At 60.4% G+C, this 11078-nt stretch overlaps 1 protein-coding gene across 2 annotated transcripts; it reads right to left on the bottom strand.

Moving 5' to 3' along the window:
- Positions 1 to 237: 237 nt before the first annotated feature.
- HBEGF (heparin binding EGF like growth factor) lies at positions 238 to 6906 on the bottom strand. 2 transcript variants are annotated; one of them, XM_071758807.1, is made up of 7 exons: positions 6843 to 6906; positions 6701 to 6794; positions 6309 to 6479; positions 3735 to 3912; positions 1606 to 1761; positions 1401 to 1493; positions 238 to 409 (listed from the first exon to the last, which is right to left on the bottom strand). In XM_071758807.1, exons 2-6 carry the CDS (start codon positions 6741 to 6743, stop codon positions 1421 to 1423), a joined length of 621 nt encoding a protein of 206 aa, XP_071614908.1. In that variant the 5' UTR covers positions 6744 to 6794; positions 6843 to 6906; the 3' UTR covers positions 238 to 409; positions 1401 to 1420. The 2 variants fall into 2 exon arrangements, with proteins under 2 accessions (XP_071614908.1, XP_071614907.1); XM_071758806.1 differs by having other exon boundaries at positions 6701 to 6885.
- Between the last annotated feature and the right edge of the window lie 4172 nt (positions 6907 to 11078).

Below are 11078 nucleotides of genomic sequence, written 5' to 3'. Positions count from 1 at the left end.
TGAAAAATATCTTGTTAAATAGCTGTTACCCTCCCACCCCTCCTCTGCCTAAGCAAGCCCCCAGCCCGCTCTCCCCACCTTTCACAGTTTGTTTCTGGCACCACAGCAGAGGGAGAGACACTGGCAAGGAGCCCCTCGGCTCAGCCAATGCCCCAGCCCCTCCCGGGGGGTTCCTCCCCCCCAGCCTCTCCCGGGGGGTTCCTCCCCCCCAGACCCTTTCCTGGGGGTACCTCCTCCCCAGCCCCTCTCCGGGGGGTTCCTCCCCCCAGCCCCATTCCCATCCCCATCCCAGAGGTGGCCCAGGAGCTCCCCGCAGGGCTCCTGCTGCTCCCGGGGACTCCGGACGGGTCGGTGCTGGTTCCGCCTCTCTTCCCTCTGCCCGGAGGTAGAAGTGCGGTAGTGCTGAGCTCTGGAAGAGAGAATCGGGAGAGCTCAGGAGAGGGGAACGCGGCCCAGCCCCATGGACACTTCCTGCCCTGCGGAATCGGACCTGGAGAACTGGAACCAGGGTGGTCATCAAGCCCAACCTTGGGTCCGATCGTGCTTCCCCTCCAAGGAACACCAATATTTTCCCTCCTGGACACATCCACCCCAATAATCCCCAGGGCAGAGGAGACAGTGATTAAATCCTGAATATGCTGAATTCCCCTTCCCCAAAATTGAATCCCACGCCCTAATGCTGTTCCCAGCATGACAGGAATTCTTTTCAGGCATTACTTCATTCTCAAAAGGATGAAAGATTTGTCTTTTTTTATGGGGGGGTGGGGGGGAGGAAACCAAGAACAAAAAAAAACCACCCTACAACAACAAAAACCCAACTATAAAATGTATGGGCACATCTAAAATCAGGGTTTGGATCCAGCACCCAGCCATGGCCACCCCTGGGGCAGAGCTACATTGCATGGGGCTGGCTGCAAGATCCTCCTGTGCCCAGCTGCCAGGCATTACACTGGTGCAAGAAGCAGAGTGGGAATGAAAAGGAAGGGGGTTTTATATATATTTGTAAAAATAGAGGCAATATCTAATGAGGGGAAGTGACTCAGAAGGGTCAGAGAGGGAGCAGCACAAGTAGGAAAAAAAAAAATAAACAGAAGCCACTCCCCCACTGCCAAATATCCCCAGTGCATGCAGCAACAGGGCAAAGCAGGGACTTGTGGTTAGAAAGAAGGAGATGGTGGTGGCTGGAATGGTGGGGACAGGGGCTTGAGCAGGAAGGAGAGGAAAGAGGGCTGGAGCCCCATGGGGCAGCCCAGGCTCCTGGGCCAAATCCAGCAAGTTTCTTCTCCAGACTCAATCTGCCCTCAGCTCCTCCCTGATTCTGGCACAGGATCCACACAACATCCCAGCCAGCAGAAACCAGCAGAGCCCCCAGGTGCCCACCAGCCTGGCCAGGGGCTCACCTTGCCAGCACTTGGCATCCTCAGTGATTGACAGTGATGCCCAGCTTGATTTTCTCTTCGTTTTCTACATCGTAGACACCCCTCTTGTGACACCTGTGAGGCAAAGCAAGGAGATGCTCAGAGCCCGGAGCAGTCCCACCACCCTACCACGCAGAGGTGGGCTTCCTGGGGAGGGGGTCTGCTGGTCCAGCTCTGTCCCACTCACCTGAGCATCAGCAAGGCTGCAATGATGATGAGACACAGGGAGGAGAGAACAACAGCAACCACAGCCAGGGCCATGGTGTGGTCGTACACGCTGGGGGGATGCTCCACAGGCAGGGAAAGGCCATGGCACCTCTCTCCATGATATCCTGGCTGGCATCTGGGGGAGAAGAAAAAAAAAGTCTTCAAGGACGGTGTTGATGAAGCAAAGAGGATGTTGAGTTCATGGTGACCAAGCACAGAAGGTCTTTGCTTCCCTCCCAGCCTCATGGAAAGAAGCAGCCTGAGTGAGCACACTGCCTGTTCCACTTGGTGCCTTCCCCAGAGCTGGGAGGTCTGGTGTCACCATCAACTCCCTGGTACTGATAAATTAAGTTTCTCCTGCCCTGAGCACCAAGTGAAGACTCCCAGAAAGGTTGAGCTTCCCCCAGTAGAAGGCACCAGGGTCTGTTCTCTTTTCAAACATCCTCAGGCAGAGCCAGGCTGCCTGGGCCACCTCTGAAAGTGGGAAAGTCCCACACTAAGGAGCAGAGAGCTCAGTGCTCCCCTTGGTGCAAGATGTCCCTGCACACCCTGCCAGGCAGAGAGGTGCCACCTCCCTGCAGACTCAGGAGGTTACTCATCTAACAGAAATAACACTCCTCAGCAGAGCTGCCAGGCTGCCAACCCTCCCCAAGCACACTGATGTGACCAGATAATATATATTCCTCTATATCCAGTGCCACTAACACCCAAACTTATCCCCAAGCTGGGTCTCAGCCCAGCCCTCCTGCCCACTCACAACAATGCCACATGCCAGTGTCACTCCCCAGCTGCAGCAGCCAGGCTGGGCACAAGGCAGAGATGCAGGACCCAGCCTGGCAGTGGCCTCATCCCACCTCACACCCTGGGGACCATCCCAAGGAAAAAATGATCCAGGAGAACCTGCAACAGGGGCAGCCAGCCACAACTGAGGAACACCAGCCAGCACAAGGGCTCAGTGTCAGAGGGGCTGCTGTGGCTGCTCCCAAAAAACACAATGGCCCTGGAGAGATGTGACCTGGGGATGGTTCACCATGCTGGAGAGCCCAAGCCATCCCCCAGGTCCCTCCCTTCTTGCCTGTGTCCCCCAGCCCCAGGTGAAGGGGAGGAGGCTGGGCAGGGGGTGCCTGGCTGTCACAGCTCCCAGCAGTGGGTGCTGCACCCCACATCATGTTGGGTCACCAGCCCAAGCTGAGCCCCAGAGGTCTCCTCTTGCTGGCAGTCCCGAGCCCCCTGTGCAAGGGCCCAACATAATGACAGAAAAAAGAGAGAGAAACTAAGCTGTTCAAGGAGCTATGTGGAGCCTGATCCCTGAGGATTGCAGGGCACCAGATCTGCTGAGCACCATAAGCCAGGGAGCTATTATCTTCCCCGAGCTCCAGGCAAAGAGCTGGGGGGCTCAGAGGATTCGTAGCAAAGAACAAAGCCTCTTAGATATCTGTCAGCTCAACCCCTGCCCACATCAGCAGGGATCAAGTGTGCACCATGTCCCATGGGAGCAGTGCAGGACCCAGCAGCAGGCAAATGCTTTCTCCTCTGCTTCCCTCATCTACTCCCTGCCCTCCACCTGCATTCCAGAGGAAGGGAGGAGTTGGAGGGGGGAACAGCCCTGCCCTTCATCAGGGCCAAGAGACACCTTGGGCATGGCTTCAGCAACTCTCCCCAAAGCTGCTACCTCCAGTCCACCTCACTGGTGCAGAGATGCTTCTCCTGCCTGCACTGGGCCATACCAACATCCCCCAGGAGCCTCAGCCTCAGCGAGGGACAGGGAGATGCAGGGTTACAGAGCTGGGATGGAGTCTCACAAACCAGACCTGGAGAAGATCTTGGCTGGAAGACTCCAGCCTCTGCTCACTGTCCTCCAAACCCCACCACTGCTTGTCTCCATGCAGAGCTCACTGTGCTGCCAGGGGATGCCAGGTCTAAGTACACAGCAGACCTTGGTGGGACTTTTCTCAAGAAGCACAAGGAAGAGGCCAAGTCAGAGCTGTTCCCGCTCAGACAGGGAACATGCACTAAAAATATTTCCTCTGCTCTTCCTCTGCCCGACCTGGAGAATTGAAGGAACCATGACTAAAGCTCCCCTGGCACAGGCACACGCCAGCAACTCACATGCAGGAGGGAGCTCCCAGCTCTCGGATGTATTTGCATTCTCCGTGGATGCAGAAATTCTTGTACTTCCTCAGGCACGGGTCTCTCTTCTTCCCCTGGCCTTTGCCTTTTCTTCTTTTATTCCCGTTCCCTTTTTTCTTGGGAGTAACTAGGCCTTCGGGCTTTGACAGGAAAGCAACTGGAAAACAATTTGTGAAGGAGAAAAGAGAAGTCAGATCACCTCCATGCATCAGCTGAAGAGAAGGCAGAGCAGCAAGTCCCAGGCTGCTGCAGCCAGTTCAGCCCTGGCACTCCTGCAGCCATTTGTGGAACGATCTGCCCCCAAGAAGAGGGCTTTTTTCCATTTCTTTTTTTCAGCCTCTCACAAATATCGTGGCCTTTCCGATTCATGAGAACAATTCTCAAGAAGGAAAGGAATAGGGGCAGGGAGTGGGGGAGCACTGCACTTTATGCATCTCAAACGTTGCTATTATGTTTGCCAGTTTCCACTGAAGACAGAAAATTACTAATTGCCCCTTTATCTGGCTTTTCTTTGCCTGATGAGCTCAGTCTTTTGTAAGACCCTATTCATGGCTCTGATGGACTCTCCTTCCTGTGGATACAACAACGCCTTGCACACCCAGAGCAAGCCTGGCTTTTTTTTTTTTTTTTTTTTTTTTGGTTTTGCAGCACCAAAGAACTGGCAAGGGCAAGGGCAGTGTTCCCAGGAATTACAAAGGTCTGGTTTAATTTCAGTGCACAGACAGGCAGCTTTCAGCACAAGGCCAGCACCCTGACTTGGTGGGAAGCAGAACACTGAGCTCCACACCTGGACACAGACTGAAAACAGCAGTGTAATTGGAATAGTTTTAAGATATGGAGATGCCCCAAAAAATCAGTCCCCATCTCGACCTCACAAGGTGCCAAGATGCCAGAGAGCACTCACTGTGTTGAGAGGGGCTTTTCAGCTCCTCCCATTCCAGTGCTTCATAACTCCAGTAAATATGAACTAAGCTCTGCACTGATCAGGGAGGAGAGGGCAACCAAGTCCAAGCTGGCGAGTTGTAACCTGCCCAATTCCTCCCCAGCCACTTCCTGAGGTGACGGAGCCCATCTCCTCCTCCCCAGCCAGAACCTCTCCTGCTGTGGCACACCAGCTGCACACCTAACAAAGTCATTTTGCAATTTCAACATCCTCCACACTGTGCCTAGAGAAAACTGACACTCCAGGAAACGCTGTTGCTTGGAGAAACCCTGGGATCCGGGTGAAGCTCAGGGCTCTGCCCCAGGCAGGCAGCAGACTGTCTCCTCCCCTGTGGGTTATCTTCTGGCCACAGCCAGCAGACACATAGTGCCACCTCCACTGTCACTACCCCTCCTCCCCAGGGCTCTGTCCCTTAGGACAGCCAGAGAAGATTTAGAAGATCTTGCTGGTAGGAAAATCTGGTCCAGCCTGGTGGGCAGGAGGGTGCTGCCACCCTCCCCCTACTCCAACACCCAGAGTCTCAAGTACAGAAGATGACTTCAACACAAAAAGCAGATTTTCCTGACAGCAGCTCAGCTCAAGGCATTAGGAAAGTGCTCCCAGAGGTTGCAGCCTCGGTAACCAAATAACCCCCCGTGGGTGAATGTCAGCCCACACACACACACCAGGTCACTTGCCCTATGGCAGGGTCCCCCCCTCAGGGGGCTGCACAGAGGAGCAGGCTGGAGCATCCCCCCCCAGCAGAAGGGGTATTTCCCAGGGGCTGCATCCCCTCGGATGCAAGGGGGTTTGCAGGCTTTTTGTCACAGTCTGATGGCACAACCAGAAAGCAAATGAAGCCATGGAAAAAAAAACAAAAGAGAGGATGAATTGTACGCGTCAGGGTACTCTTCTCGGGATGCCACGTTACTGATCTCAGCATGTCACAGCTACAGGTCACCCTCCTCAGCCTGCAAGGAGGTCCCACCCTCACGACAGTCCCCAGGACAGTCCCAGGTCCCGCAGGGGGGGGGACAGGAGCCAAGCACGAATGCCCAGCGAGCCTAACAGAGAGACAGTGTCCCCACCGCCCCCATAGCGGGGACTGCCAGCTGACTAACCCTGCCTAGGTATGAGGAGCAGCCGAGTGTAGGCGGCCGATGAGTCACAGCGATCCCCTCGCTGACGGCCACCGCGGCCACCACCCGGAAAGTGGCACTGGCCCCCGGCCCGGGCCACGCACCTGCGAGCAGGGGCTGCCGTGTGCCCCCCGGAAGGAGTCAGGGTACCCGGGAACTCTTGGGAGCCCCGTGTAGGGACGTCAGGGACACAAAGAGCCCCTAGCTGCCAAAGCCCCGCTGCTCCACGCTAGAGCCCCACGGGCTGGCCCCGCACAGAGCCGCCGCCACGGGTGTTCGGGACCGGGGGACCGGGGCTCCCCCGCAGCTCCCTCCGAAGCGGAGCCGGATTCTGCCGAGGCACCCGCGGGGCTGAATAGAGCCGAGCCCAGCCCAGCCCCTCCGCGTCCCTCTGCCCCCAGCCCACCCTTCCGGACCGCACCGTCCCCGCGTCTCTCCGCACCGCGTCCCCCACCCCGGCCCGTCACATCCCGCACCCCAACCCACCCATACCTCTGGGCGGCTCGCTGAGGTCGTCTCCCGAAGCCGCTCCTCCGCCTTCCTTCTCCGGGCTGCCGCCGAGCAGCGGGGCCGTGGCCGGGACCGCCGCTCCTTCGCCTCCCTTGTGCAGCACCTCGTTGTGCCGCTCGTCCCGGGACAGCCCCCCCGCCGCCGCCGAGCACACTGCGGGGAGAGGACAGGGTCAGGAGGGAGTCGTCGGGAGAACCTTATACCGGGACCCCGCCCGGGATTGGGGCCGCGCTGACTCTGCCCAGGGCCCCCCCAACCCACCCGCGCCCGCGACCCTTCCCACCCGGGACCGGGGCTGTGTCCCCAGTGCCACGTGCCCTCAGCTGCCCGTGTCCGTGTCCGTGTCCGTGCCCGCACCCTCTCTCTGTCCCTACCTGCCGCCAGCAGCGCCGGGATCAGCACCGCCCGACCGCGCATCACCGCGGACACTTGCGTTCCCGTTGCAGCCCCGCTCGGTGTCGGTGTCGGTGTCGGTGTCGGTGTCGGTGTCGGTGTCGGTGTCGGTGTCGGTGTCGGCTCCACACCGCCTGTCCCAGCTCCAGCAGCCGCTCTCCGGCAGCGCGGCCCCGCGGCGGGTAAAGGCGGCGGGCGGCGGGGCGGGGCGGGGCGGTCCCGCCCCCGGGAAGGGCTTCCCCGGCGCTGCGGGGGGGTCCCGCCGGACGGAGCCCGAACGGGGCGGACAGGGGGGCAGGGGGGCAGGGGGGCAGGGAGACAGGGAGACAGGGGGACAGGGGGACAGGGGGACAGGGGGACAGGGGGGCAGAGGGGCAGAGGCGCAGGGGGGCAGGGGGCAGGGGGCAGGGGGCAGGGGGGCAGAGGGGCAGGGGGCAGGGGGCAGGGGGCAGGGGGGCAGGGGGGCAGTGGGGCAGAGGGGCAGGGGGGCAGGGGGCAGGGGGGCAGAGGGGCAGAGGGGCAGGGGGGCAGGGGGCAGGGGGGCAGGGGGGCAGGGGGGCAGAGGGGCAGAGGGGCAGAGGGGCAGAGGGGCAGTGGGGCAGAGGGGCAGTGGGGCAGAGGGGGTAGTCGGGCAGTCGGGCAGAGGGGTAGGGGGACAGAGGGACAGAGGGGCAGGGGGACAGAGGGGCAGAGGGATAGGGGAGCAGAGGGACAGAGAGGCAGAGGGGCAGTCGGGCAGTCGGGCAGGGAGGCAGAGGGGCAGGGAGGCAGAGGGGCAGTCGGGCAGACAGGCAGAGAAGCAGACAGGCTGGCTAGCTGGCTGGCTGGCTGGTAGTCAGGCAATCTCCTCGCTCCGGCGTTACCAGGGATCGGGCCCACCAGCAGCCCCCCTCTCCCCCCCGTTGCCAGCCCCGTGTCCCCAGCCTGGAGCACCCATCGCTGTGGGTCGTGCTGCGGGGTGGGAGTCCCCGGGAGCTGCTGACCCCTTGAGTTAAAGCTGGGGAGGGGAGGAGGCAGCTCAGGGAAGGCAGTCTGGAAACTCTACTGGCTGGTATAAGGCAGGGGAAGTAACGGGGGGATGATGGCGTGATGCCCGTGGGGTGCTGGGGGGCCACTGCCAAAGGTGGTCTGGGAGGTTTTGGGAGGAGCAAGTGCACCCCACAAGAAGAGTGTCAGGCACGAGGTCTGGTTCAGAGCTAAAACTTCCTCCTGGCCTTGGTGACAGTGACACCCTGAGAGGGGACAGACTTCCAGCCACATGTCACCCAGTACTGACGATGGGAGATGAGTGGTCATGGCAGCCTCTGATGGTGGCAGAAACCCAGACAGAGGTTTGCAAGGCCAGCTTTGTGCCCTGATGTGGCCTGTTTGACTCAGCCATGGCTTCATCTTGCAGTCCCCCTCCTGATCAGCCAATGTCCTTGTCCCCTCTGGCTCAGCCCATGGCCACGGTTTGGAGGCTGCCAGTGCTTCTCTGTCCCCTTCACAGTTCTGATGTTGTGTTTGGCCTCATCCTCAGCCCAGCTGATGGCCCAGAAAATGCTGCTGACCTCAGCTCTGGGCGAGTGGAGAGAATTGTCCCAGCTGATGTTCAGATCAGCAGCAGTCCCGTGCTGGTTCCTCGAGGTCCGTAACCCCCCTGCCCAGCTGCTGGTTTGGGTTCAGCAAGGCATGGTTAAATATTCCTGCCATTGTTGTTGGTGTCTCCAAGGAATTCTGCCGGATTTGCCCCCACCTCCCCCCCCTCAGCTCACGCCCTCCATCTTGCTCAGACTTGACTTTTGCAATTGTTTGCTCAACGTTTTTCCTTCCGCCTCCTCCGGCCATCTACATCCCAAGAAACTTTGGCAGCAGAGCCAGGCGGGTCGGGGGTGGCCCAGAGGAGGGGCTGAGTCTCTGGGCAGCCCTGCACAGTGACTCTCTGCTAGGTGGCTGTGTGGGGATGGGATTTTACACCTGCCAGTTCCCTGTCACATTCCTGAGGCTGGGCATGGGCAGGCAGTGTGTGTGGCTGACCTGGCACCTTGGGAGAGGAAGGCACTGCCCCACGTCAGCTGCCAGGGAGCTGGTTGGCACAGAGGGCCGGCGATGGGTGGTTTGCAGCCTGCCAGCCCTGATGGCCTCCTTCTGCCAGTCTCCCCATCCCTGCCTCCCACAGCCTCCCTATCCCTGCCTCCCACAGCATCCCCATCCCTGGCTCCCACAGCCTCCCTGCCTGCACCCTTTCTGGAGGTAGTGCTGGAACAGAACCTCACAAGGGGTGGAACTGCCATGAAGTTTTGGGTGCCTGGGGACTCCCCAGCTCTCCTCGTCCATGGGTCTGTGATGCTGGGGATCTTCCTGAGGTCCCCACCTTTGCCAAGGGCAGCCCCCCGCACCACGGTGTCTGCCTTTGGAACAAACAGCCTGGCAGGCACATGGATCGTGGCTGGGGGGGCACCTGGAGTGTGGCTGAGGTGTGAGGGCTGATGGAGAGGTGGGTGCAGGGACTCAGCCCTGTGGGCAGTGTCTGTACCACAGGAGGGTGGCCCTGGGGAGCACTGCAACAGCATTTTGGGGACAGGAGGATGGGGCACAGGGCAGTCCAAAGCCACCCCCAAGTCCAAAGGCCTCAACAGCAAGGGGGGCTGGGGTGGGGGTCCTGTGGCAGCCTTGAATCCAGGGGACAGATGATCAGAAAGCCCCCTCAAGGTCCATCGCAGTCTGACCCCCACTGCATTGTCTGATCCCTCCTATGCCTGCCAGGCCATTTAACCCCCCTACCACCACCTGAACCCCACCCCATGCAGCCCCCCCATGCCATATGAACCCCCTCCTCACTGCCATCTGACCTGGACCCCACTGTGACCCCTCCCCATGCCATGCAACTTCCCCCATGTTGTGTGGCTTCCAATGCAGCATCCTCTCCTCCTCCATGGGCACCCACCATGCCACATGAATCCCATAACTCCATGACCTCCACCCCACTCTGTGTGAGCCCCCAGACCCTGTGCCTGCTATGCTGTGCCCCCCCCCATGCCCTGTGACCCCCAAGCTGTGTGCCTCCCCCGTACCTCGTGCCCACCCACCACGCAGCCCCCTGGGCCAGGCAGGTTCCCTTCATCCTGCATTGGCTGGGGAATTGCAGCCCAGGGATGGAGGATCCAAGTGTTGACCCCAGGCCCAGCATCTACACCTCAACCCCATCCTGTGCCCACCCTACACCTCTTCCAGAGGAGGTGGGGGTCTCCACGGAGCCAGAGATGGGCTGAGCTGAAGCTGGGGCTGCACAGCCAGGGGTGCTGCCAGAGTAAAGCTGGTTGTGGGGATGGAGGGAGTCCTGGGAGTCAGCTACAGGGCAAGGGATGAGTGTGGGGAATGTTTGGTTGTGCTCTGGGGTAGTGAGGATGATGGAGAGGGGTGTCCCCAACCTGCCACCCCAGGGGCTGGATCCAGCACCAGCAACTCAGCCTCAGCTCCCATCCCACCTGCGTGGGGCAGGTACCAGCACCCCAGGGACCGGGGCACCCCACTCCCCCAAAACAAGACTCTGGCAGTGGTGGTGCCCAGGCCCCACGCTGGGCTGCCCTCGGGGCACAAATCCTGCCTGGGGCCGGTGGGTTCCAGCACATCCTGCCCGTGCTGGCCCGGTGTTTGTGTTGCCTGCTGCCCTGTTTGCACTGCACACAGCCTGGCTGGTTGTTTGCAAGGAGCCAGGAAAGCCAAGCCCCGTGCTGGCCGTGCTGCAGGCAGGGTCCTGCTCTCCAGTGGCAGCCCTGCACGCATCCTGCCGTGCCCTGTGCCCAGCAGGGTGACAGCATTGTGCCCGCATCCTTCCTCCCCGCACACGCTGCAACATCCGCTGACTCTCCCCGTGTCAGGGTGGCTACAGCCCGGATGAACTCCTGGCCCTTGCCACCAGCAGCCCCCTCTTGCCACACTCCGGGTTTCCACAGCAGTGACACATCTCTCCCCAGCACGCATCTCCACATCCCCTTTCCTGGGAATTGTGCCGTAGGGCTCTGCCCCCCCTCCTGCCATGGTCACACCACCCCGGCGCTGGCACGGCCACCACATCTCCAGGGCTGTCCCCTCACCAAAGCCATGAGGTGTGCAGGAGGGTTTGGGAACACCCTGCTCCCCTAAAAGCACCTGAGTGGCTTTGCCCACTCAGGACACCAGGGGGAGACCCGGGTGTGTGGCCAGGGGTGGGTGGGAAGCTGACCCTGCTGGGACCCACGGGGTTGGCCCCAGTGTTTTGAGGTCATTGTTTTGGGCTCAGCTCCCATGTATTGGTTTGTGGCAAGTTTAAACTGGTTCACAGCTTTTATAAGGTGCAGGATGTGTGGGCTCCTGTCAGTGCTGGCACCACTGGGGGGG

The sequence above is a fragment of the Heliangelus exortis genome, chromosome 15 (assembly GCF_036169615.1).
Source record: "Heliangelus exortis chromosome 15, bHelExo1.hap1, whole genome shotgun sequence".
NCBI classification, from domain to species: domain Eukaryota; kingdom Metazoa; phylum Chordata; class Aves; order Apodiformes; family Trochilidae; genus Heliangelus; species Heliangelus exortis.
The sequence above is the reverse complement of the archived record's forward strand: the minus strand, read 5'-3'. Positions and strand labels throughout refer to the sequence as shown.